Source organism: Sardina pilchardus, chromosome 11 (genome assembly GCF_963854185.1).
Source record: "Sardina pilchardus chromosome 11, fSarPil1.1, whole genome shotgun sequence".
Lineage (NCBI taxonomy): Eukaryota > Metazoa > Chordata > Actinopteri > Clupeiformes > Clupeidae > Sardina > Sardina pilchardus.
The window spans coordinates 28,206,346-28,234,043 of record NC_085004.1 but is presented as its reverse complement, the minus strand read 5'-3'; the positions used below and the strand labels follow the sequence as shown (position 1 = coordinate 28,234,043).

The 27,698-nt window shown below is 48.9% G+C and overlaps 1 protein-coding gene across 2 annotated transcripts in view; it reads left to right on the top strand.

The window, feature by feature from the left end:
- mical2a (microtubule associated monooxygenase, calponin and LIM domain containing 2a) overlaps positions 1-27,371 on the top strand; it is a 37,826-nt gene extending 10,455 nt beyond the window's left edge. Inside the window, exons 4-25 of one of the 2 annotated variants that reach the window (XM_062549093.1) lie at positions 3,988-4,195; positions 4,457-4,573; positions 6,109-6,210; positions 8,898-9,053; positions 9,425-9,525; positions 10,406-10,663; positions 11,138-11,253; positions 12,167-12,293; positions 12,509-12,599; positions 14,421-14,568; positions 15,884-16,083; positions 16,993-17,099; positions 17,372-17,443; positions 17,600-17,737; positions 19,270-19,377; positions 21,238-21,471; positions 21,653-21,724; positions 22,006-22,089; positions 23,062-23,175; positions 24,200-24,374; positions 24,501-24,577; positions 24,698-27,371. In XM_062549093.1, the coding sequence (XP_062405077.1) occupies positions 3,988-4,195; positions 4,457-4,573; positions 6,109-6,210; positions 8,898-9,053; positions 9,425-9,525; positions 10,406-10,663; positions 11,138-11,253; positions 12,167-12,293; positions 12,509-12,599; positions 14,421-14,568; positions 15,884-16,083; positions 16,993-17,099; positions 17,372-17,443; positions 17,600-17,737; positions 19,270-19,377; positions 21,238-21,471; positions 21,653-21,724; positions 22,006-22,089; positions 23,062-23,175; positions 24,200-24,374; positions 24,501-24,577; positions 24,698-25,120 (3,228 nt within the window). In that variant the 3' untranslated portion in view covers positions 25,121-27,371. The remainder of the gene's footprint in view (positions 1-3,987; positions 4,196-4,456; positions 4,574-6,108; positions 6,211-8,897; positions 9,054-9,424; positions 9,526-10,405; positions 10,664-11,137; positions 11,254-12,166; positions 12,294-12,508; positions 12,600-14,420; positions 14,569-15,883; positions 16,084-16,992; positions 17,100-17,371; positions 17,444-17,599; positions 17,738-19,269; positions 19,378-21,237; positions 21,472-21,652; positions 21,725-22,005; positions 22,090-23,061; positions 23,176-24,199; positions 24,375-24,500; positions 24,578-24,697) is intronic. The other variant, XM_062549094.1, reaches the window with a different exon arrangement.
- The last annotated feature ends 327 nt before the right edge of the window (positions 27,372-27,698 follow it).

Here is a 27,698-nt window from a genome sequence, read left to right as displayed (position 1 = left end):
CGGTTTACTGTGAAACTCTGTCTGTGTGTGTGTGTGTGTGTGTGACTTTGTGTGTGACTGTGTATGTGTGTGTGTGTGTGTGTGTGTGTGTGTGTGTGTGTGTGTGTGTGGAGGGGGGAGTCGCGGAGAGTGACATGCTATCACTCCCCACCCTGCCTCCAAATGTCTGGAGCCGCGGTCAGAGCAGGATATGAGGTCATGTTCACTCTATCATTCTGCTGGCTGCTGGCGGTGGCGTGCCAGTGCCATGCGTTGACTCTCTCCCCCTCCTTCCATCCCTCCATCCCTCCCTCCATCCCTCTCCTCACTTTTCCCTTTTTTCCCTTTGAAATGTTGCTTTGTTTTTCCACCGTTGTCATGGCACTCCTCTGCTTTTGAGGAAAAGGGAGCAGCAGCATTGAGTATTTTGCCTCACCCCCACCACTGACAAAAATAACACGGAGGAAGATTTCGCACGGGAGGCCCGGGGAGTGTTGTGTTCATCCTTTCTGTTGAGTTATTGCGCCTCTGCTGACTTCTGCATTTGCTCCCGATGTGTTGAAATATCTGGAGCATCGCTGTGCAGGAAAAGTGTTTTATAATTTATTTTTCTAGCGCGCTGGTCCGGCCGCGGCTGGGAGACTTTTCCAGGGCGTTGCCGAGCCGTCGGCCAGATTGGACGTGGAAAGTATTCGGTCCTGGCCTTCCATCTGAGGAAGTGAGATCCTTACTTAGTCTAAAAACCGTGCTGCGTACTCCAGCAGTCCCTGAAAGGGATTGTCATTTCCCACTTAGGGCTGCACTTGGCTGTGTCTTAAGGTGTTTTTCGCCCCTTGTGCAAATTCAGCCGTAATTTTTGTGCACTTTGCAAAGCAAACTGCAATAAATCATCAGTTGTCTCCTCACGGCACACACCTCTCATACCAGCTGGTAATTCATTAACTTTTCCAGGGGTTATAAATATGCAGCAAACATATCTTGTCCTACATTCACTAATACTCCAGCCCTGACACATTCGTCCTGGTGACTGCGAGTGTGACAGCATCTTGACGAATGTGTTTATTTTTTCCCCCCTTCCTCGATTACACACTTTAATAGCACCCAGGATTGTTTTTATTTAAATGTGACGGATCAGATTTGCTGGTTCTGACAAGCTGGTCTGGGGCTGTTTGGCTTTCACAGACCATGTGTCTGCAGTGGGCCTGTTTCACAGGCTCCCAGGCACTCAGGCTACATGGGGACCCGCCAGGGAACTGCGTGTGCGTGTGTGTGTGTGTGTGTGTGTGTGTGTGTGTGTGTGTGTGTGTGTGTGTGTATGTGTGTGTGTGTGCGAGCACGCAGAGTTTCCCATGCTGCTCCAGATGCCGGACTGTGAGAGAGAGAGAGAGAGCTGGCAGGCCGTGTTGTCGTTTCGCCGGTGGTCTGCCCCGGATGATTGAGTGCCTTTTTCAAACGGCGAGACCTAAACCAGCACGAGCCGCGGCCCGGCCGGCCGGTGCGCTCAGCCAAGCACCCGCAGCAGCTTTCGCAGTTCACGTCCCTCATAGCGATGCAAGCGACCGGAGCGCTTCTCCTCTTTGGGATGGTAAAACCAGAGAGTGCGCAGACAGTCCAACTGCATTCCAGGCTGAAGTAGCTGCCCACTCTTTCAGCAGATAAGGTCCACTAAGCAGCGCGGACTCTCTCTGGACTCTCTCTGGCTACCTCGTCCGTGCGGACTCGTGTCCCCTGGTGTCTGTGCCAGATGGACTTAATTGAATTAGATAGGCCAGTGATTGGCATCTGTCCACCCCTCTGTAGTGAGATTACTGGGGTAATAACGACAAGATGGAGGGTCAGTTGTCTTCTGGCCCTAGTTAGGTGGAGGTCGAAGGTCAAGGCCCACTACTGCTAATCTTGCGCGTCGCCGTGGTGAGAACCGGCCCGAGTTCACTCTGCTGCCCAGCCCTGGGGTGAGACGAGCCCCGCCGAGCAGGAAATGCCTCACCTCTGCCGCTAATGATATGAGCCCGTGTTTAAAGAGGAGAGAGGCCAGCAGGAGCACAATAGCTGTTATTGTGATAACGCCTTGCCTTGGCCTGATAACAGACACATCTCGCCCGGTCGGTCCCATGCGCGCCGCATGTCGCGGAGATAAAACAGGAGAGGCCAGGGCTTGGCGAGGGAGGGAGGGGAACGGGGGGGGGGGGGGGCCACCCCTGAAGAAGATTCCCATTGTTTTCCCTCCCTCTGAGGCCGCTCTGTGCACGGGCGCCGGCTCAAGAAAGACATCAGTGTTCAGTCAGCAGCGCACCTGGTGGGCCTCCAGCGAGCGGCGGAGCGGGCGGTCGAGCGAGCGAGCGGCTCGTCTCTCTCTCTGTCACGCGCGCGCGGCGGTATGAGAAGGGTGCGGAGAAGTTTCATCCGTCAGCGGCCTGGCCGGCAGAATTAGGGCAGGCCTGTCCAGACAGAGCCGCAGCCACCTGCGTCTGCCTCATACCTGCAGGCCTGATGGATTGCAGATGCCCCGCTCTCTCTCCCTCTCTCTCTCTCTCTTTCCCTCCCTTCTTCTCTTTCTCTCTTTCTCCGCTCGTTCTCGTTCCCTTCGCAGTCCCCCAAGGCTTAGAAACTCTGCGATGACACAGCGCAGCATAATCACACAAACTCGCACTGAAAACGCAGGAGGGCTGGTTAAGGAGGAGGAGGGGGGGGGACAAACAGAATGACTAAATCTCATCCATGCTTTTATTGCCCTGGGGAGGAGCGGCCCTTATATGGCCTGGTCTCTGCTCTCTGCTCTTTCACTCGCTGCGTCTCTCTCTCTCTCTCTCTCTCTCTCTCTCTGTGTGCGCTAACTGTTGGCACGGTCGGCGGCGGCGGCGCTGTAAACCGGCTCCCCACTGGGAGAGGCTCTGGCTCGTCTCTCTCTGACCCGAGCCAGGGATGCTTTGCGCTGTTTCCCTCCGCACAGCACAGCTACCCAAACACGATAACGCCGCCCTGGAAACCTGAGCCCAGAGACTGGATCACAGGGTGGCGTGGGTGAGGAGAGGACGGCAGTGACACCAACGGTCAGGGACTTCCTGTGGGTGCGACTCGCTCCCCCAATGACGGGAAACGGGGCTCGCTGTTCAAACACACCCTGGGGCCATCCCTGGCCTGTGCCCATGCGCTATGTCCCAAGAGAGGGGGGTTATACACACACACACACACACACACACACACACACACACACAGCACCCCTCTGTTGTTGCCGAACGTGGGTGGGATATTCAAGGGGGGAAGGAAATGAAAGGATCAGAAAGAAAAAGGTCAGGTTGGGCCAACGGGACGTGAAAGTCAGGAGCGCGGGCAGACGTGGACTGTTGCCGGTGGGGCGGGAGGACCGGAGAAGCGCCCAACCCAGCCGGGCTCAGCGGGGACTTGTGGGTCTGTCAGGCAGAGAAGAGTGTGTTGGTTAGACGATACCTCAAAGCCACCCACCAACCCCCCCTCTTAAACGGGCCTTTTATCCTGTTGAAAGTCGGGGATGAAGTCATAACCACACTGCACATTCTCAGACCCATACTGTAACCCAGAAAACTGACTTCATGCATATTTGAGTGAGACAGCTGCTTGAATAATGTCCCTGACAAGAAACGGTTGTCAGTAAGATTTAAGGCCTTAAGGTAATCATGGTTCTAATTGTGGTCCTGTGTAACAAAGGGAGCATTCCACCAAACAAACGTAGCTCGAGCTTGATGTCAGACCGGTAATTGAGTTTATCAGGCATGGCGTCATGATGCGTTCTATCCAAATCCATTTAATGTATCCCTACAATTCTGTGCTTGTCTCTGCTTGTCTCACTGCCTGTGAGTTACAGTAATGTGATTAACAGTAATAAGTACGTTAGCTAAGCTCCATCCCAGACAAAATAAATGGCTTGCATGATTTTTGGAGTGTCTTGTGTATACTATATCTGTGTATCTGGGCAGCTCTCCATAACCCTGGTGGTCTCCCCCCCACCCCCCCCCCCCTCCTTCCTCACAGTGTCTGATCATTGGTGGGGGTCCATGCGGACTGAGGACGGCCATCGAGCTGGCTTTGCTCGGGGCCAAAGTGGTGGTGATCGAGAAGAGGGACACGTTCTCCCGCAACAACGTGCTCCACCTCTGGCCCTACACCATCCACGACCTCAGGGGCCTGGGGGCCAAGAAGTTCTACGGCAAGTTCTGCGCCGGAGCCATAGACCACATCAGTGAGTACCGGCTGACTGGAACATGGCCACGGCCGACGTGGTTCTTTTGTCCCGATTAAAGAGGATGTTGAGACAGAAAAGTGAAATAACAAAAGAGAAGAGACAACATCAACAATGTAGGACAGTTCTCTATTGATAGAACTGAAACCCAGGGTGTGTGTGTGTGTGTGTGTGTGTGTGTGTGCTTCTGCAAATGATGGTGGTGACATTTGCATTTGTTGACATACCTCTTGGGCCTCATGGTCTTTGTCTGTTTGTCAGGTATTCGGCAGCTGCAGCTCATGCTTTTGAAAATCTCCCTGCTCGTTGCCGTTGAGTTCCATGTCAACGTTGAGTTTGTCAAGCTGCTGGAGCCTCCAGAAGACCAAGAGAATGAAGGTGACTACCGCCTCCAACTGTTCAACCTCCGCGCTCAACGTTCACGTTCACACGTGCAACAGTTTACAGCACCGCAACTCAGTCCAACATCCAAATATTGCCCTCAGTGCAGGAATTACTCGCAATTTGCTAGTTTACACGTCTGTCCAAGTAATATAACAACACATGCCTTCCAATCTGACAGTTTATTGTCCAATTTACAATACATGGTCAATAGAGATTGTTTTTGTTCGTTGCTGAAAAAAAGATCTAATGGCTACAGCCAGGGCTGTGCACATGCAAAACCGCTGTGGTTGGCAGGGAGGCAGGGAGGCCTGTGTGATTCCATTACATCAGCGTGACATTGGCATGCACATCAAGGCCCCCAGATAACCAGAGCTTTTCCACCAGCGCTCGCTCGCTCACGCGCTCTCCTGTTGCCCATTAGAGGGACATCAACTCCAGGAAGACAAAGGCCCCCCGACCGCAGAACAATGAACTTCCTGACTCCTTACAGTATCGCCGCTCCGCCTGTGAAAATATATCTCCACGGCAACCGGTGGTCAACAAGAGTTATGAAATGACACTAAAGCCCCAAAAGGAGAAAACCATCCCGTGTTGTCTCGTGGCCAGAGTCCACTGACTCACCACGTTCATAGCAGCACACATGGCAATGCTCGATGCCGTATCTTAAACCAAATAAAGGCCCAATCAAACGCTGATTGTTCAGCGTAATTATAACCATATACTGTACCTCCCTTTCATTGCCTTGCAGCTAGGTGCAGTGAGCTGCCAGATGTGCACACTTTGAAACGAGCATGCAGTGCATACAGTGGTGTATCAGAGTGCTGCTAGTGGGGTGGCATTTCATCAGTGGCTAGCAGACCTTGGGACTGCTTTTCATTTGGTGCCGTTTTAGTCTACTGATTAGCTGTTAGCTAACACTCATTAGCCCCCCCCCCCACACACACTTCCTCTGCAGTGAGCAACTTCAGTGGGCTGTTAGAGGCTCGAGTGGTTTTCTAAATTAAGATCCTCTGTTGCTGTACGGCATGCGGACTTTGCCCTTCAAACCTGCCTGAGGTTGCACTGTCAGCACTGTTATTTGCTGGAAAAGGAGGACAGCGATTAGGTTGGAGTTGCGCTTGCTGAAGATGATGGCAAATGTGATTTGCATGAAACTCATCGTGCATCAGCTGGCGCTATTGTCTCTTATATAATCATGGAACAGTAGACTGTGCTAAGATCGATTACGCAAGACACGACCCTGAGCACTGCTTGTGTGAGAAGTTGCCATGGTTGCTGTACCGTTTTTCACCGTGGTGTTGACAGGTGTGATAAATATGGCTTCTGACAGCAAACAACAAACAGTCTGTGTGTGCCTGTTATATTCAGCTCTGTGTGTGTTTGTGTATGCCTGCATGTGTCCTTGTATGCGTGTGTGTGTCTGTGTCTGTGTGTGTCTGTGTGTGTCTGTGTGTGTCTGTGTGTGTCTGTGTGTGTGTGTGTGTGTGTGTGTGTGTGTGTGTGTGTGTGTGTGTGTGTGTGTCATCCAGGACCTGGTTGGAGGGCAGAACTGCGTCCTGCTGATCACCCTGTGGCGGACTTCGACTTTGACGTGGTGGTGGGGGCGGACGGCCGGCGGAACACTCTGGAAGGTGGGTGTAGGAGAGAGCTGTGGTGCAGCGGCAGGCTGTGCTGGTGTCTGGTCAACAAAAGACATTTTTAGACACAAATATGGCCTTTTCACGCAGTGGCTATACAAGTATGATAAAGTTTCTCCTATATTTGGAGAGGAAGTATTGGATGGAGACAGTGACAAGACTGTCGAAATATGATCCATTGCCCTGTAAAGATATGCAAGCCAGAGTTACAGCTTTGCTTCCCAACTTGTTTACGGATAAGTTTTTATCCTGAATTCTTCATTGCATTCCCTAAATAGCCTTAAAATCCCCATGTCAACAAGTTTCAAGTTGGAATGTGTACACTTCCCAAAACACTTGGGAAAAGATGTGATCAGGAGAAAGGCCAACTTTTTGTCACGGTGTGGCATGCTGTCTTTATTAATACTAAAACTGCATAACAACTGTAACTAAGATGCATGCAGAACTCTTGGCTGTTGCACTTTCTCTCTCTCTCTTTCTCTCTCTCTCTCTCTATTTCTCTCCCTCTCTCATTCTCATTTAGAGGTCACTATTTCATCCAAGAAAGTTACGAAACCATAAAGTAAAGCTTGCTTGGGTAAAACTATACCCCATGATGTCATGGACCGCCCTGAGAGAGAGAGAGGGGTGGGGGCAGGGTGGAGGGTGGAGGGGGTGTGCTCCAAATCAGCGCAGCGCAGGGGCCTAAATAAAGCCGCCGGCCAGGGGCCCCTCCCTGCACCTCTGGATGGGGGCCTCGCTGACTGATGCAGGCTCGCTGCTGAACTCATTCTTTCATCCTCGTCATCTTTTTCGCCTCTCCGGCCCAGATGCCGCCTTCCTAAAAAGGGCATTGCATGATCAGAAAGAGCGGATTGCAATGTAGGGCGGCAGACGTGGAAAGTAGTCCAAAGCAAACTTAGACCGAAAAACCAACTTCCAACTTGCATTTTTGTGTGTGTGTGTGTGTGTGTGTGTGTGTGTGTGTGTGTGTGTGTGTGTGTGTGTGCGTGTGTGTGTGTGTGTGCGTGCTGTTTTCTTCCTGAACATTGAGGGCTATTTTTGCATGTCTGGGGAAAGTTAAATATACCCCACAGCGGCCGTCAGAAGGGACTCGCCACTGCGTTCGGAAAGAGTGATGCGAGGGGGGATAAATGCCCCAGTGAATTAACATGACAGTAATAGAGCAGCTCTGGCCCGTAATCAACTGCAAGCTCCCCCCCAGAAGAGCACTTTTCTGGGCCTCATATATTATTTTGTAGGGGACGAGGGAGCGGGACTGGGGGTGGGGTGGAGAGAGGAGAGGGAGCACGAGGCTAGCTCATCTTGCTGCCCATCTCTGTCTTAGGCTTGAGAGGGTAATGAGGGTGTATTCCTTCTTCAGCTGCAGAAACTCTAGCTGGGTATTAACATCCAGCCTGCAGGGCGAGCTATGGAAATGAGCTGGCAGCCCGGTCGCTGTCTCTGGGCCTCAGCCTGTCCCTCTCCATGTGTGTGTGTGTGTGTGTGTGTGTGTGTGTGTGTGTGTGTGTGTGTGTGTGTGTGTGTGTGTGTGTGTGTGTGTGTGTGTGTGTGTGTGTGTGTGTGTGTGTGTGTGTGTGTGTGTGTGTGTGTGTGTGTGTGTGTGTGTGTGTGTGTGTGTGTGTGTGTGTGTGTGTGTGTGTGTGTGTGTGTGTGTGTGTGTGTGTGTGTGTGTGTGTGTGTGTACGTGCATACCCGCGTCCCTGCACTTGTTGTTTTGTCACCGCAGACTGTGTGGAGGATTAGATCATGCCTCCCTCTCAACACCCAGCAAAAAGGGAATTTTTCACAGCTAATGTTTTATTTCACATGGTGGGGGGAGAAGTGACAGACAGCCAAATTGATTATGGTTTGGCAGCTAACTTGTTTTTTTATGCTTATGCCTGAAATGTATAGTTATACTGCTGTGTTGCTGGATCATGTTTTGCCTCTGATAGGCTGTAGCTGTATGTGTCCTTAAGAACCTATTTAATCTCTATCTGTACAGTATGTCTGTGTGGAATCAAATGAAGAGCTCTGAGAGTCCTGTAGAGTGACTATATAGAGTTGGATGCACAACCTGTTAGGAAAATGGCTTCATCCACTATTGCAAATGAAAGTTTCATAGCCATTTAAAATTGAATGAATAAGGCTCCATTTGCTGCTGGCCTTATATAGAAGCCAAAAGTAATTCTTTAATGTCATCCCAGCCAGAGGAATGGGACATCATCGAACAAGGACAGAGCACTTTCATTACCAGTGTCCTTCACCCGGGCATCACTTAGCCTGCGGTGCTGCGGTGGTAAAAATGTCCTCACCTTTGTAGAGGGCCCAAGCCTCAGTGGGCTTAAAATAACTGGCCTGTGATTTAGGCATTTAGGCAGGGCGGCAGATTTCCCATGGATTAGTGGCCTTCCCCTGGCCCACAGAATGTAATGTCACATTCTCTCTCTCTCTCTCTTTCACACACACACACACACACACACACACACACACACATACACACACATACACACGCACACTCACTCTCTCTCCTTCTCTCTTTCTCTCTCTCTCACACACACACACACACACTCACTCTCCCCCTCTCTCTCTCTTGCTCCCCTTCTTTCTCTCTCCTCTGTATTCTCTCTCTCCCTCCCCTCTCTTTCTCTCTCTCTCTCCCCCTTCTAACTCTGTCTATGTGGCACCCACTCCTGCAGGGTTTAGGAGGAAGGAGTTTCGGGGGAAACTGGCCATCGCCATCACGGCCAATTTCATCAACCGGAACACCACAGCCGAGGCCAAAGTGGAGGAGATCAGTGGCGTGGCCTTCATCTTCAACCAGAAATTCTTCCTGGACCTCAAAGACGAGACAGGTTGGCGCAAAGCCTCCGTGTGTTTCTCAAATACCCAGTTGAAGTCTACAGACGTAAAGGAGACATAAACCCTAAAAAGGACACAAATCCTAAATACACGCTTTGGGTTGCACTCTGTGCACATTAAATGCGCTATATAAATAAATGTACCTTACCTTACCTTACCTAAATAACTAGACTGTAACCGAATGTCAGAGACCTGATCCTGACAATCAAATACAGTTGCTAAAATGTATTGAAATAAACAGATTGTGCCTGTCATGTTATGTTCGTATATGTGTAGTCGTCTTTAGAATGACCATAGTACTTTCCACGTCCCCTGATGGCCTCTTGTCCTCATACACCCCTCTGTCGCCCCCACTCAACCACAGGCATCGATCTGGAGAACATCGTGTACTACAGGGACAATACGCACTACTTTGTCATGACGGCAAAGAAGCAGAGTTTACTGGACAAGGGAGTCATCATCAACGTGAGTAGCCAGTAGCTGTGTGTGTATGTGTGTGTGTGTGTGTGTTGTTATTGTGTGGGAGTTCCAGATACTCTAAGGCAGTCCTCATCTGTGGTGACCTGCCAACAGGAGAGTTTATTAGCAGGGGCACCATAAACACAGCCATGAGTGCCGACTATTATAAACATCCCAAAGGAGGGCATATTTCACCGTGTTATGAGATGCCTGAGGTGGCATGTTCACACTCGTACTGCAGACATGCACACACTCTCACTCTCTCTCTCTCTCTCTCACACACACACACACACACACACACACACACACATATACACACTCTCACAAACACAAATATATTACTAAAAACACATTCTTTTCTGGACGTAGACAAACAGGCATGCAAGCTGATTTATGTTAACACAGGCACTCACAGGCACAAACATAAAAAGCACAGTCATGCAAACACATGCACCCACAGTCTGTTTAATACGTACTTTATCACTGGGGGAAACGCACTGTTTAGACTGGCTTAGTTGTGCCTGAGTCATTGCTGTGAGTTTATTCACAGAAGGACGCGGAGCTAAAGAGTTTAGATTGGTGCTGTCACTGAGCACATCGTTGCATGTCCTAGAGGCGTTTGTGTTCCAGTGACTTCCTTCCCATAGGGCTTTGGTAAAGTGCCGCTGACGTCTTCTCTGTCGGAAACATTTACTGCAGCAATTAGTTTTTCCCGTCCACCATTGTCAAGCACATAACCACATAAACACTACTGTGGACTACAAGACCTACAGAAATAAATGGGCCCAATTTGACACCCTACTGTATTATCTGCCATTTTGGTTCTCATCCATGTAACTCATAGCCAAAGAATGGTTCCAAATGGTTCCCTGCTGTTGTATTCCAGGACTACATTGACACTGATATGCTGCTGAGCAGTGTGAACGTGAACCAGGAGGCTCTGCTGGGCTATGCCCGGGAGGCGGCGGACTATGCCACCCACTACCAGCTGCCCACCCTGGACTTCGCCATGAACCACCTGGGCCAGCCCGACGTGGCCATGTTCGACTTCACCTGCATGTACGCCTCCGAGAACGCGGCGCTCGTCCGGGAGCGCTTCGGACACCAGCTGCTGGTGGCGTTGGTGGGAGACAGTTTACTAGAGGTGAGACTCTGGCAAACACACAGCTCCGGAAGGATGCAAGTCTGAGCACAAGAGTGTAGTAAACGTAATGGTAAAGAAGTTGAGAGAGTTAAAGCAGCGCTATGTACACTGTAGTTCTTTAGATAATGGTTTTAAAGTGATTGTGATGAAAAGGAAAATGGCCTTGGTGTCTGACATTGCCGTCTCTGAGAACACCCGGTATTGTACTTGGTAACCTAGTTGTACAGTGCAAGAGCAAGCTTCTTATTGTTATAGTATGTGACAAGGGAGATAAATTCTTTAAAAAGCTACTGTAGCTGGTGCTAAAGATAAGTTAGGGTTGGGTCCAATCTGTCACCAATGGATATTCATGCTCACTTCTGCCCACATGAGCTCCTAGGACGTCTTGATTGAGCCTCTTGACAGACCCGATCTCTGTGCTGTCTTTGCGGGTGTCAAGACGTTTGCTGATGAGTTTTGTTTGTGTTCCCTCAGCCGTTCTGGCCCATGGGCACAGGGTGCGCCCGCGGTTTCCTGGCAGCGTTCGACACGGCATGGATGGTGAAAAGCTGGGCTCAGGGCAGAGCGCCCATAGAGGTGCTGGCAGAGAGGTGAGTAGCACACAATACACACACACACACACACACACACACATACACACACACACACACGCACACACACACACACGCACACACACATTTAAGAGTTCATGCTTTTGCACGTGATGTTACAACTACTGGCTGGCGGGCAAGAACATCATTCATCACACACACACACACACACACATTTAAGAGTTAATGCCTATACATGTGATGTCAAAACTACTGGCTGGCAGGCAAGAACATCATTCTCCAGCAACGAAACCCAGTAAACTAATCAAGGATCTTACCAGGATGTCACCAGTTTTGCTATGTTGATGTTGATGTTTTTAGGTGAAAACGACATGCCAGATAGTTGTTTAGCGATTGGATGCACTAACCGCCAAGGAGATAAGCCGGAGGTTTTTTTTTGAGTGGCTGTTCAGCGGTTTAAGCACTACAGAGGTTTATATCAGATGGTGTAGAACCAAGGGGGCTTAGTGGAGCAGTGGGAGCAGTGGAAGCATTGTCATCTGACAAACTGTGGTTCAAAACCTAAACCTGGTAATGGGAGTTCCTGTTGCTCTGGATAAAAGTGTTTCCAGTCAGAGGCTTGGAAAAGTTCAAAGTCAGTAATTGTGCTTCAGTGAACCATTGCGATTGACAGTTTGTGTGTCTAGCATGAGAATGCAGGTAATGGGTGGGGCAGTAAGCTACAGAGAAGGGGATGTGGGCTTTGTTTTCATTCCTCTGTCAGTGCTAGCTTAACCAAATCATAGCTTTAACGATTAAAAGCTCCAGTCTGTAAGAAAAGCTTACAAGGAATCTGATGGTAGTGAAATGAAAAATAATATATTTTTTTCTAGAGCAGCTGTAATACTGTATTAACCAGGCAGACAACACATTGTGTGTGTTTTCAAATTACTCTTTTTTTAATTAATTTCAGAGAAAGTCTGTATCGGCTACTACCTCAAACCACAACGGAGAACATCGCCAAAAACTTTGACCAGTATACCGTTGACCCAGGGACCCGTTACCCCAACCTCAACTCCAGCTGCGTCAGACCTCACCAGGTGAGCTGAGACATGCTAACCAAGTCATTCCTGCCCTGTCCACTTGCACTTCATGGAAACAATATGCAGATCCAGGAGCGGAAAATTGTAGTGCACGTTAACTCAAAATCTCCGGATCAGAAATAGCAGCACTTTGCATGTTGGTATCAGCTAAGCTGGTGCGTGTGTTTACTCACAAATCTTGTGGCGTCGTGTCTGTCTGTGTCGTTTTCTAGGTGCGTCACCTCTACATCAATGGAGAGCTGAAGGCCTGTTCTTTGGAGCGAGCAGCAACCGTTCGCCGCCCCATCAACCTGTCTAGACGAGGTCAGTCCATTGTTGTTGGCATGTGGGGCTTTTTCTTGCGTGGGATAAATGCTGGTTTTACGGTACTTCAGAGAATTTGCGGATGGCAGTGTCTGCGCAGCATCTTGAAGACACTATTTATTTTATGTTTATGTGAGTACTGCCTGTGTACAAGCTGCAGCCTGTCTGAAATGGGTCTCAGTGGAAACCCTCCCTCCGACATGAGAAAGCAGCACGTTTCAATTAGACATGTGTTTTGCCAGCTCAGCAGCACTGTGAGGATGAGCTCTGTGGGCTCCGACCTGACGCTGGCTTTTTCGACTCAAGGCCCCCCAAGGAGAGGAGGCCCTCTGAAGAGTCATATTTTTTCGACTATAGGAGCAAGAGTAACACCGTAATGAGAAAACAGAAGATGATATAATAACACCTCCACACACACACACACACACACACACACACACACACACACACACACACACACACACACACACACACAAATGTAAAGAAAATACTGTAGATGAAAACACAACAGCATCAGTCTGTAAACATTTTGTAAGAGAACAGGATTTGTGGTGCCACACTTGTGCAGCACGTGAGCTGAACTTTTTTGGGGGCATAAGATGGCACTTCTGGTACTTGTACTTCTTGTTGGCCGATCTGACTCACTGTGAGCTCAGTCCTCTCTTCATTTTTCCCACACAGTCAAATAACCCAAAACCTCTTTTGTCTTTTATGGGCCTGTCTGAAGAATGACCTTTCTTTTTCAATGTTATAAAGAAATCTCAGGGCATGAGAAAAGCTGGATAAGTCTATTGTGATTGCTGTGCTTTCTATCTTTCTATCAGAAAACAGAAATATGATTTGCAATTTATGTATTTTTTATTAGTTTACTGAACAGTCACAAACAACTGACTATTTTTAAGCAGTAAAAACATTACAAACATTTGTTTACTCATTCAGATCATAATGTGTACCGTAGAGGGTTAACGTCAGTTTATTGTTCAGTTTTTTATTATATTTCAGAGACACACACAGCTTTTGACCTTTAACCTAACTTTCAGCTCGTCCCCGCCCTTCCTTAACAACGTCATGTTACTCAATGAGAAGCAGGTCTGAACACATCACATACCTGCGCTGCAGTCTATCCTGTTATCTTCTCCCCCTTAACCTACTGTATCACTACAATCACCTGTGCACGCTTCTCATCACTCACTTCCTCATTGCGCTGAGACGGCCGCTGACGCAGGAGATGAAATGCATCTTTATCTTTGCGCTTACAGTAAAGCGTCACGGGCCACAGTTACAACCTTACAAGGAATTTTGTCTCTATCGGAGAGTTGTTTTTGTAATTACTGTACTCGTGTATGGTTAGATGCAACCTTTGACACAGTGGCATATCATGAACGCATTAATCATGCATTTGATTGACATTGAGAAGTTTGCTATGGTATGATGAAATTGACCATAACATAACAGAAAACCTGCCAAAAAGACATGTATTGTATTGGTATCTGAATACATGTGTTAATGTAGTGTGTGAGATGTGAGGGTATGTAGTACTCACTGTCTTATGTGAGTGTGTGGTATTGTGTTGACCAATGTTGATGTGTCTAGTATCTTAATGGTGTCTTCTGTTCTTCTGTGTGTGTGTGTGTGTGTGTGTGTGTGTGTGTGTGTGTGTGTGTGTGTGTGTGTGTGTGTGTGTGTGTGTGTGTGTGTGTGTGTGTGTGTGTCTGTGTGTGTCTGTGTGTGTCTGTGTGTGTCTGTGTGTCTGTGTGTTCTGTGTGTGTGGTGTGTGTGTGTGTGTGTGTGTCTGTGTGTGTGGATGTGTGTGCTCTCCAGAATCCGAGGTGAGGCCTGGCCGGCTGCAGACCTGGTGCCAGAAGCAGACAGACGGCTATCGGGGCGTGAGCGTGTGCGACCTCACTTCCTCCTGGGCCAACGGCCTGGCCCTGTGCGCCCTCATCCACCGCTTCAGGCCCAACCTCATGTAAGACCCCCCCCCCCCCCCCCCGACTGCCCCGCCGCAAGCACCTCCGTCTGTCCGCCCCTCGCCTCCCCAGGGGACCTGCTTACGCAACACACACCCCCTAGCGCTGTTGTGCGCGTTTGGGCTTTAATCTAACCCTATTAACTCAGCCCCGACGGCTCGTCCTGACATGTGTGATATACGGTGCGTTATAAAAGCCGGGGCTGCGCATGGTGCCGATGAATAGCCCGTTATCCCGCTCGCTTTTTTATTGTTCATGAGCTCATGGATGCGAATGCCCCGCAGCACGGGCCAAGATGAGATCAGCCGTGAAGCGAACGATCAGATGTTTATGTCTCTTCACCACCGCAATTGGTCTCATGATTCACATGTGGGCCCCGTTGTGAGCGAGGCTCTCTCTCTCTCTCTCTCTCTCTCTCTCTCTCTCTCTCTTTCTGCCTCTTGCCCCTGGTTGCAACTCAGAGGCCCGTTTTGAAAAGAGTAAATATGGGCAATGCGTGTGAAGAACACTTTGACCCGTGTCAAGAGTTTTTTCGTTTTTTTCTTCCCACCTACCCCCTCCTACACACACACACACACACACACACACACACTCTCTCTCGCTCTCTCTCTCTCTCTCTCTCTCTCTCTCTCTCTCTCTCTCTCTGCATTCTCTCAGCTGTTTATTCATCTTAGTGTTTTTCTGAGGGTTGTGAAGGAACCAAGCAAACGGAGGGCCAGGCATTCAGTGTAGAAAGTTCAAAGAGAGTCCATCTGTGTTCCTGGGAGCGGGGCTGTTTGGAGAGTCTGACATTGACATGTGGTAGAGTTCTCAGTCCTTATCAAGGGTCATTCCTCACATAGTTAGTGTTTCTTAAGACAGCCACTCCAGATAGCACTTACCAGTTTCACAACACCCTTAGCTTCCAAACGGCTAAACTGTCAATGTTGTCTCCGTGTCTGCATTTTACGTGGACGTGAGGATCCAGCTTATGATTGGGTCGTTTAAGTTTATTGTTCGGTGTTTGCACATTTAAAGAACAGCATATCCAAGTCCTTACCCCTGTTTCTAGGAACCCTTATGCAACTTGGAGTGACAGTTGTTGACTGTGCAGGCACGGCTTCAATAGAACATGTATACAGAGATGTGTATATGGAGATATGAATAGCCATATACCTCTGTGTGTTCATGTAAACGCCATACTCTGAACATAATCAAAACTGGGATAAGCCCCATAACTGGGATGCAGGTTTGCATGTAAGCGCAACGTAGCATTGCGTCAGTGTTCATGAACTCTCCATGCTCATTGGTCCCCGTTTGCCAATCTACCTGCAGAGACTACGATTCGCTCAACGAGGAGGACAGCGCTCAGAACCTGCAGTTGGCCTTTGACGTTGCGGAGCGCGAGTTCGGCATCAAGCCGTTCTCCACCGGCAAGGAGGTGGCCGGTGGTCAGGAGCCGGACAAAGTCACCATGGTTACCTACCTGTCCAAGTTTTACGAGCTCTTCAGGGGAACGCCTCTCCCACCCTCAGGTAAATTGGCGCCTCTACACCACCTGGTAACGCGCGACTGTGGAAAAGGAACTCTGCAACACATGCTCCTTCGCAGCACTTGATTACAGTATCACTCTCACTCAGGAAGTTGATCCCATTCAACAGAGAACCCGCACCACTCGCTCTTAGTAGGTCACGGATTAGTATCTTTCCCCAGCCCAGGGCCACACTTTACACCGCAGAACTGTGACAAATCTTTTCTCTCTATTGTGCTTTTAGACTTAGCCGAGGCGCCTAGCCGGGGCACAGGTGGGTGGGTGGGTGGGTTGCTGTTGAGGTTTTTTTTTTCCTTCCCTTCAAGAGACACTTGAGTTATGGAGGCCGGAGAGTGTGAGATTTCATCCAACCTCCCGTAAAAGAACGGCCTGTTACACAACCCCTCTCCGCCATGAAGCACGGCATGTGAAGAATGCACATCTGCCCCGCTACAGGTTACCTCAGTAGAACTAGAACTAGATAGACCGGGAGAACCCTATGGAACCTATGGAGAACCCTCTCCTTTGTAAAGCACACAAGTACATTTGGCTCTGTGTGACCTAGGAGAGGTCATCGGATCTCCTCGAGTTATAGGCCTTGTCATTTCCCCTGATCCATGAGTGTGTTATCAAAGGGAAAAGTGTGCTTTCCTTTGATCTGCTATCATGAAACGTTGGTTGCTGTGGTGTCCAGGAAAACATTTGTTTATTAGTGGGCAGATTTCTTGTGGAAAGCAGATGGGGTTGGCCTGGACTTTGCTTTCCGTTGCAGCATTATAAGGGCCCTTTTTCTTAATTTGATTTGAACATTTATATTGGCCGTTCACTTTTGTGTGTCATTAATAACAGACTGCAGTGGAAAGTCGTAAAGCTTTAACAGAGGGTCATAATTTTTTTTTTTTTTCTGATGCAGATTCAAGGAGAGAGGGGGATGCGAACGGCACCGACTCTTCTCACAAACCCGCGCGGCCTGTTGGCAAATCGTTCAGCTTCACACAGCCAAGAAAGCGGATACCAAAGGTAGAGTCAGCACTCACTCACTAGTTCCTCCTCCATACTGTGTATGTAAGTGCACTTCAATTTATAGGCTTGGACACGTTTGTGGTGGGATAATATTTCCAATGACTACAAGAACGTTTTGACCAATATTGCCTTTGCGGTTCAAATAAAACATGGAAAGTAGAATCTCACAGATATCTGATTAAGCTGGATTTTTTTTTGTAGTTTTGTGGGAGACATTACTGTGACCCTTTTTCACCGGAGATTCAAATGATATTGTTCTTCTATGTCAGGATGATAAGAAGCTGGAGGAGAATGACCCGACCTACAAGCGCAGACGGAAGATTTGCAGCTATTTAGAAGAGGTTGGTTTCGCTCAGTACTCCGTGCCATGTTGTTCCATCTGGCTCTGATTTGATCAGGTCTTATCTGACGGAAATATAGGACTGCCTGGATCAGAATCAGAAAAAACGAGGTGTACGGCTCATGCTGAATCGAATCGATGTTTTTTTTTTTCGCAGGCCACAAATTTTTCCAGTCAGAGTTCGTCGGTAAGCAAAGACGGGCAGGAACTCAAGGAGAACAAGGTGAAGTCCATGGCTACCCAGCTTCTGGCCAAGTTTGAGGAGCGGGCCCCTAGCTGCAGCCTCCGAAGACAGGTGAGAACCGCCGGACACATCTGGTGTGATGGACGCAGTCCAAGCCTGACAGAGACCGCATATTGTCCACTCTTTTGGGAAAAATGCTCTGTGACATTGGTGTCAGCCAACACAGGGCCTGAGGTTCCTCTGTAGCCTCTGAGAGATCTTCACAACTGCCCCTCTGCTCCATTTGTCTGTCCAATCCGTAGGGATTTCTGCATGTTTGTCCAGTTTCCTCTCCTTCCTCCACTGTCCACTTTAACCCTTTTTCCTTGCCTGGTTTCCTTTCCTGGTTTCCTCTCCTCTCCTCCTCTCTGCCGCTGCACCTCAGTCAGAGTTGTGCGCGGTGAGGCCACGGCGGCCAGCCTCCCTCGACATGACCGAGAGCCCCCTGTTTACTCGCCCTAAGGAGCCGCACCCTTCACCTCCACCTCCTCCACCTCCACCCAGGAGACAGGTACAGATCCGCAGCAGCGCACTCTCACGCACACAGCAGCCCCCTGCTCTCAGTAGACGAGAGGTTACGTAATGGGTTTGAGGGCCACGGGCTGGAATTTGCCGGGGAGCTCTAAACTTGCACGAGATGTGTCTGCTGCTGCTGCTGCTGCTGCCGCCCCACCCATGCAGCACACAAGTGGGTCTCAAACGCAAAGGCTATCAGCCAGCGTGAGGCCAGAGACTCTCTCTCTCTCTCTCTCTCTCTCTCTCTCCCCCTCCCTCCCTCTCTCTCTCTCTCACTCTCCCTCTCCCTTCCTCCCTCCTTGTCCCTCCTTTGCTCTCTCTCTCTCTCACGTGTGCTGTGTGTTTGCGGTTTCAGTCTGCAGCTGCGGTCAGACGTAAGGAGGAGCGCCGGGCTCCCCCTCCCCCCCTCCCCTCGCCCCAGGCCAGCCCCCTCTTCACCCGCAGGCGACCCAAGCAGGTCGTGCACTCGTACGAGCAGTCGCGGCCCAACTGCGCAGACGCAGACGCAGACACAAACGCAGGCGCTCCGGCCCTAGGCGCTGTGGGCTCCGCAGACGGGGCCGACTGCCCCGGTCACCCGCTCTCCCCTCAGTCGGCCATCCTAGCCATAAAGGGGATGATGCAGCGCATGCAGAGGGTGGAGGATCAGATCACCCAGGTGACCTGTCTCTCTCTCTCTCTCTCTCTCTCTCTCTCTCTCTCTCTCTCTCTCTCTCTCTCTCTCTCTCTCTCTCTTTCTCTCTGTCTCTCTCTCTCTCTCTCGCACACTCTTCAGCTGTCTGTCTTCATCTGTCTGTTTTTTTTCTGACTCTTTACTGTCCGCAGCTGCTTTTTTTTGTAGTTTCCATTGAGAAATCTGAGAATAGAGAAGAGAATGGACTTACAGTATGGCTTGTTAATTTATGTCCGTGGCATGGAAAAATCGCCATGTCAGGGATTGACGGAAACCTTTCCGTTCAGACCTCACTGTCTCTCTCGCCTCCCTCCCTCTCCCTCTCCCTCTCCCTCTCTCTCTCCCTCTCTCTCTCTCTTCATCTCCCTCCCTCTCTCTCTCTCTCCCCTTCCCTACTCTCTGTGGCGTCCTGCAGAGGAAAGCCCAGACGCAGAACGCTCGAGAGTTTCACAAAAAGAGCATAAGGGAGAAAGCCGTCCACTTGACCTCTCTGTTCTCCAGCTCCGAGACCTCGGCGGCTCAGGTGACCGTCTTGCAGTGTGTGCAGCCCACAACCCCACTGTGCGCACCTGTGTTGATGCATGCTTGTCTCTCTCTTTTTTTTTTTACCACCGCGGCTGGTTTCACTTGTTTTTGTTTTGTTTTGCATTCCACGCTGTTCAGCCAGCGTCCTTCCCCCTGTGGTCAAGGTCGTCACTGCATCATTTTAGACAACATTTTGCTTGCTCCAATTTAGTCATGTGTTATATATAATAGATCAAATGTTTGTATTGTGTTAAAATAAGAACTACTATTTAGGCTGAAAAATGGCAAATGCATAGCGAAATTCTTAGATATGCAGTGTGCATGTAGTTAGCTGTTTTCAGCTTTTGGCATGTCCATTGATAAGTTGCATGCACCTGTGTTGAATTAGGACTGTGAACGTTGGACTGGACTACTCTGAAAAATGGAATAGATCATTTTTGGGTCTGGATCATATCAGAAATGAAAGAAGGAAAGTCCACATTAAGTCACACCTGCAAGCTTTGTGCCGGGTACTTTAGGTTGATTGTAGCTAGCATGAGGACATGGTGTACTGTGTTTATTTAATCACCTGTTCTGTTTTTATAGCGCAAGTCTATAAATGCTTGTTTACGTCAAGGCCCGCTACAAAGCTCATTTTTTAACCAATTTTAACGCCCAGTAAAAACACATTAGACAACCACTAGTTTCAGGAGAACCCATTAAAAATAAATGGTCTCTCGTTGTTCCATTGCGTAGTTTATAATCCCCACCGAGGCTGAAACCTGCAGAAGCCATCATGGAGGTGTGCGCTCGCCTGCTGACCCGGCCCTGTTAAACTGAGTGGAAGCACACATCCTCAGGTCTCATAGAGCGAGACAGAGGTATGGAGACAGGGGAGGACAAAGAGAGAGAGAGAGGGAGAGGGGGAGGAGGTATAGACAGGGAAGTAGGGAGAGAAAGAGAGGGGGAGAGGGGAGGTATGAGGTACGGTTACCTTTGGGGCTTTGTCGTGGGAGCCCTGGTGCTTTACTACAGGCTGCAGGGAAAGCCATCATCAGCCATCAGGTTTCCAGCGCTGCCAGAAGATGACTTTTACTCCCCGTCACTCAGAGCAGACAAAGGGAAGAGTCCAGGGTTTCAGGTCATCAGATTTTTTGCTCCAAATGGCAGACAAAAGTTGTTTGGCAGGTGCCTCGGAGAAGGTCACTAGTTCGCCCAGATGGGGAGCCAAGTCTCAGTCTTTACAATGGAGCCAGTGGGTTCACCAACTGCACATAGAAACACACCTGGCAGTGTTCTCATGAGAGGAGCTGGATGGGGCCTTTTGTCATTATTGCTGCACCAAGTCAGTTAGGCCACTAGGACACGTGACAGAGGAGTCCATGGAGCATGCATGGGTTGTAGTGTGGGGCTACACATTTGTTAGAGCTTCACATCGGTTTGATGAGAAGTCGTCTGCATGTGTTTTTGCCTCCCCCACCAATAAAGGATGTGTGTATGATGAGGAATGTCAGAAATTGATACAATTAGTATCCAGGATGGGGAAAAATATTTGCGTGTTTACAGGGGACATCTTCAATAACGTAATGAGTAATAGGTACACACACACACAAACACACACACACACACACACACACTTACAAACATAAACATGCAAACACCATGCAAACACCTCAGCATCATACAAACACATGACTCAAGTGTACTGCATGCCAGGGCAGGAAGACTCATTAACCCCATAGGCTCCTGGTGGTAGTAGTGCCTTTCCCCTCTAACACTGCTGTCTGTCTCTGACTCTTCTCTCCCCTCTGCTGTCCATGGGCCCTCCTCTTCCTCACCTCCTCCTCCTCCTCCTCCTCACCTCCTCTGCTCCGGACAGCCTGACTCCTCTGCTCTGCCGCTGCCTCCTAACTCTGACAGCCAGCTAACTCTCCAAATAACTCCAGCAATAACTCCACTCCTGCCCCTTGTGCCAGAATACCCTGCTTCCTTCTGCCTCTCTTCTCCTCCTCCTCCTCCTCCTCCTCCTCCTCCTTCTTCTTCTCCTCCTGCTCCTCCTGCTCCCACTTTCATATCCTCCACATTCTGTGTGCTGAAGCAGCATCAGCAGCAGGTAAAGGATCCACCCTGACGCTCATGGACCAGTCTCTCCATCTTTAACTCGTCCCTGGAACACTTTAAGATATTTCATCTCCATCCTCTTCATCTTTTCATCATTAACCACAGTGTCATCTCTCTTCTTCATTTCTCTGCTCACGGCACATGTTTGATGGGGGAAATAACACTAATCCCAGAGGCCCCAAGAGTTAGATATGCAGCTTTGTAGAATCACAGCTCAGAGACGAGCAGTCAGTGACATTCGGATGGTGAGTGAACCTCCAAGTGTCTCAAAGCCACATGCATGCTCTCTACGTAGATGATGTTAGTGTAACATGCATGGTGAGCCGCTGTAGTTTGTGGTACTGTATATTCAAGCTTCAAAACCTCTACTTTAAATAAAGGCAACATCTGAAATGTTGTTATTCTACCGTGTTTTACATATCAGAACTTGAAATGCATTGATTCACAGCATCATGCTGTTTCTGTTGCATTGCAACAGAAAAAGAGTGGGTGACGACTAGCAGATATGATCTTGTTTTGATTTCAGCGTAGAGCCGACGCATCGCATTTTACACTCCACAAGCAAATAGAAACACCCCAGTCAAAGCAGGAGCCTGCTGCGCCCAAGCAGGTATTTCTGTCACTGTGTGCGTGTGTCCATGCGCTTGCCATCAGAGCCCGCCGAGCGCACAGCCCCCAAAGGAAGCTCTTGCATGCCAGTGTGCGCTGTGCTTTTTTTTGGCCAAGCCCAAAGCCACAGGTTTAGATTAGCCAGCGCGTCTCTGGGAACATCAAAGGGGGGGAAGTTTATTATTGTGGTGCTGCTCCTTATGGGGCTGTCTGCCCCAAAGACACACACACACACACACACACACACACACACACACACACACACACACACACACACACACACACACACATACACACACACTCACACACACACACACACACACACACACACACACACACACACACACACACACACACACACACACACACACACACTGCTCCTCTGGGGTAGATTCCTGATCAGGATCAGGCCATAGGGGCACACAGGACCCTCAACCACTCCGACATTCCCCCTTTTCCACGATAGCACAACATTCCAGGCAGTCTTGGCATTGCTAGAAATGGTTTGAAATTGAAATCTGTTTGATGGGTAAACTGATGGGTGGAGGGGTGTGGGTGGGGGGTGGCTACAAGTTTGAAGTCCAACGGCCTTGGAAAGAGGAGTGGTTTGGGATCACAGAGTCAAATCTGAGGCATGCTTCTAACGCCGGGTGGAAAAAAAAAATAACGTGGGTCCCTCTGAGTGGGAGGAAAACAGCACTTTGGGATTAGTATCTTTTACTGACATCTAACCACAGCGCTGCATGCAAACAGGTGTTGAGCTTAGTTGTGTTTCCAATTCAAATTCCTCTGCTTGACTTCCTTCCTCTGCTGTCTGGTTTGTCTGAACTATAACCCCTGATACTGTCTAGCATCAAAGATGCCTCTGTCCCTTTCTTCTTCTTCCTCTCTCACTCCTTCTTTTCCTCCCTGCTCTGTGTCTCTCTGTCTGTCTGTTTCTCTGTCTGTCTGTCTATCTGTCTGCGGCCCTCAGCGCACCGTGGGGAAGGTGTCTCTGGTGGTGGGAGCCAGGGCTGAGACTATCGCCTCTCTCTATGAGAGCGATCACAGGCCCAAGGTCACAGATCTCAGTCCTCCAACCTCCCCGGTAAGCCTGCTGGACATGCCCATCAAAAGTGTCCTCTGTGTGTGTGTGTGTGTGTGTGTGTGTGTGTGTGTGTGTGTGTGTGTGTGTGTGTGTGTGTGTGTGTGTGTGTGTGTGTGTGTGTGTGTGTGTGTGTGTGTGTGTGTGTGTGTGTGTGTGTGTGTGTGTGTGTGTGTGTGTGTGTGTGTGTGTGTGTGTGTGTGTGTGTGTGTGTGTGTGTGTGTGTGTGTGAAATTGCACGCGTGCGCCCAAGTGTATCCATGTCCCTGTTTAATATGATGAATATCCTTGTCAGGACTAGCGAAAATATCTTATGTAGGAGAACTGGCTTCAGGCAGTAGAAGGAGCTAGATAAACATGGTGGGATTTTAACTTCCTGAACTTTTCCTCACCTGGCTGCCAGGTTATTGCAGCCTTGGGCTTTGTGGTGCTAGCGTGCCGAGTGTTACCTTACGGCATGCGGCTGTGTGTGTAGGCCACAGAGGATGTGTTCCAGGTTCATTTTCACACTCTCAGTGGTACACGAGGGCCAGCGTTCACCTCCCGCTGCACATGTGTGTGGTGGTGGTGTGTGTGGTGGTGGGGGTGAGTAACGCGATTCTGTGGGAAACGGGACGGTAGTTTGTTCAGAAGGGAAACGTTAAATAGAACTTGAGTGACCCTCTGGAAAAACTGACTCAACCTGCCCTTGTGTGTGTGTGTGTGTGTGTGTGTCTGTGTGTGTGTGTGTGTGAATGCTTCCTGTTTTTTTTTTAATTCAAAAACCTGTTTCCTGGTTGGCCATGGCAGACGTTGGGGAGGGAAGTCGGCATCCACGTTATTCTACTCGGTGGCATCTGTTTAATCACTGTGGGCAAAGTCTAAACACTGGCACCCTCTTGAACTCTCCCAGGCTGGGCAGAGCCAGGACAAACATCAATAAAGTTACTGTGTCATATAACCCTCTCTCTTGCTCTCTCTCTCTCTCTCTCTCTCTCTCTCTCTCTCTCTCTCTCTCTCTCTCTCTCTCTCTCTCTCCCTCTCACAGGGCTCCTTCCGTAGGGAGTTAGGTGGCAGTGAGTTATGTCACGCCTGTAACAGACGGGTCTATGTTGTGGAGCGCCTCAGTGCTGAGGGCCTGTTCTTCCACAGAGAGTGCTTCCGCTGTGACACGTGCAGCGCTTCGTTGAGCCAGGGAAGACATGCTTTCGATTCTGAAACAGGTGAGTCACGGAGGCCACACCTGAAGAATAACACAGACTTTCACACCTCTGGTTATGATATTATTGCTATTTGTAGGGCTGGTGTTTAGGTCTTTGTGCTGATGTATGCATGTCCTCTTTCCTCAGGCAAGCTGTACTGCAAACTGCACTTTGCCCAACGCACATCCGGTGTGAAGCGAGAGAGGGCTTTTGGTCTGCACATGGTAACTGACCTCCACCTGATCGGTCACATAGCACGTCTTCCTCTTCCTCTTCCTCTTCCTCTCCATATCCTGATGCCTGACCGGTGTGTTGTTGTGTGTACGCATCTCTCTCGTTTCCAGGGAAACCACGGCACGGACGTCCCGGACGGCTCGGAGACGGACGGCTCCAGCGTGGCCAGCGGCAGCAGCGCGCGGCAGTCTCCAGGTACCCTGGGCTCGCTGCTCCGGAAGAGCCTGAGCTGGCCGGTGCGCATGACGCGGGCCGCGTGCGCCGTGCCCGGCCGCCTGTCTCGCTGGCTCCGCGGCGCCGCCCAGGCCACGCGCGCCCACCTCCGCGCCCACGCAGAGGACTATGGCTTCCTGTACGAGCTGCTGAGCGTGGGCCTGCCCCTCATGGGCATGCAGATGGAGGTCTTGCTCCACATGTACGCCGAGCTCGAGCCCGGCGCCGACGCTGGCGCAGACCCCCCCGGCCCCGGGCCACTGTCCCCACAGACCCTCATGCTTTGGGCCCGACAGCAGCTGGGCCTCGCGCCCGCTTAATTAAAAAAAAAAAAAAAAGAATGGAACTCCCATGATCCTCTGGGGCTCCGCGCCATTTTAGAGATTTCATTCGTGTTTCCTCAACGCATGTATGAACTGCATGCTGTAGTTGATGATGGCTGGCCACTGTGTAAATACCTGTAAACACGTTTGTTTGTTTGTTTTTTTTTTCCAAACGATCTGCTCAAAGCAGGCCATAGTTTGCTCTTAAGGTAATTTCAAGAAAATTAAATTAGCAAGTGCCTGATGTAAAACATCTTTTTCACGTTGGGATTGATATGTGTGTGTAGCGTGATATGTCCAAGAATCCAAATGTACACCCTTACATCCAAATCTCCTTTGTGAATCGGTCTGATGAGTTGCTCAGGACAACTCCTCCAGATGTGTTTTCAGTGCTTTTTACTTCAGGTTACTGTAGTCCCAGTCTTTCTGAACATTGTGATTAATGCACAATGTCTTGAAGCACTTTATAATGGTGGTCTGTCCTGGCCTGTGCACGTGCCTGTTTGAGAGATTGTTTTTATTAATGTTGTGTGCAGATGAGAATGATGAGATTTGTGCAGATGCTGTACATTTACTAAACCCAATACAACTCAGCAGGAGAGGCATTGTGTGCCTGTAAGGCCATGTGCAATGGCAATGCCAAAACAGGGTTTCATCTTTTAAGCCATTCACCGCCAAATCTTCCTTGAACAGGTTTACATTTGTGTGTGTGTGTATGTGTGTGTGGTGTTTGTGTGAGTGGATGCGTGTGTTACAATCTTCCGTTAGAAAACGTATGAGACGTATCTTCCATCTCAAACATGCTGTACCATTGAATTGTAACACACTTTTATTTGACTTTTTCCCCCCCAAACTATCATTTTGCTGACTTGTGCAGTTGTGCCTGTACGTTTGTGTTCTTGAAATGCAGCTGGATGAAAGTAGGTCTGTGGGATCTCTCTCTGACTAGCATTCCCTGGTGCCGTCTGTTTTCCAGTCCATGTAAAGATGACCCAGGTTCAGAGAAGGATGAGTTTCATACCCTCTTCACTTTGCTGGACAGGAGTTAGAAAGGTGCACCGAGCACCTCTTATCGTCTGCTTGATTTCTAACAGCAGAGAGGAGAGCGGTAGAATTAATAGTGCTCGTCCTCATCCTCTGAATCTGGTTCATCAGTTTTAAAGGCATGTCATTCCACTGCTGTCTCTCACCCGGTCGAGTACTTGTGTGCACGAATAACGGAATTGCATGTATGAAAGAGCACCTTATTTACCATGTACCCCAAAGACAATGGAGACGCTGTAGAAATGAACTGCTTTTCACCAAAGATCTTGTTAGATTTCTGGTGTTCTCCACATTTATACACTGAACAGTTAAGCGTATTTACTGAAGCCATCACTGGCTTGGCACAGTCTTACACCTAGCAGTGTAGCGTGTCCAATATGTGAAGTGTTAAGCAGTGACCGTTTACATCCATCATATTTCACATGGTGATAAGCATTTATTTGTAAACGTACACATTTAGGGAGAATTTTTCACTGACATGTTTCTCACTGATTTTACAACAACAAAAAAAAAACATGTGTGATGTCCTATTTTCTCTTTGCTGTTGATCTTTGCTAGCTTTCTGTCCATGTCGTAACGTCTTTCTTTTTATTTTTCTCTTCTTTGATTCACTTTTAGTCTTTTTCCAAGTTCCCCACGTTGACACCTCTGAGTCTGAATCATGTCAGCCCTGAAGGTGATCAACTCTGCATGGTCACCTGGCTTTGTGCAGTGGTCAGTCTCTCACCATAGGAAAGCATGATCAGCTTTCTATAGTAACTGTTCAGCACCTACTGTTCGGGCCACATACAACCTTTCACCTCACTATTTCCATCACTGACATTTGTGTTCATTCCATTGCCTGTGTTTTGGAATGCCTGTATTTCATTCTGATGTGGTGCAGTGCTTTTTGAGTGCATGCATGTTCATTCTAAATGCTGGCCTTTTTTTAACTGTCTCATTTTTTCTATATTTCTCTGTCTTTTATGTTTGTCTTCTCTATTTCAGAATCCGTTACTCTTTCTGAAACCCGTTCAAGAGCGGGGATTCTTGTACCTGAGTGGACTGTAGTTTAAGTGGCACCTTTTATCTGACATGTTGTAAAACTGTATAAAGTTATTTCAAGTGAAACTTGTATTTTCCATGGAAATGGAAATGTGCATATTAATTTCTTTATAATATTCAAAGCAATGCACACATACAATAAATTAACTGATTTGTTTTAGTTTGTTGTATTTCCTTTTTGTGTTTCTCACAAGAATCTTGCTACAGCTTTCTCATGATAGTGTATATTCAGAAAGCACATAATATGCAGATCTCTATCAATCCAAATAGCCTAAGTCAAAGTGCTAAAAAGTCAGGGGTACAAGTTCTACAAAGTCGGGATTATGTTACAACTGCATTGTACAGCAGGTTCTCATGTCTAATAATGTCAAGTACTGTAAGTTGTTCCTGTAAAATCTTCTAATTTATTCTGATGGTAAAAGATCATGTAAAGGAGACATCAACACAACCCTCCGGCCACCTAGACTATTTACTGTTTATCGTAGCT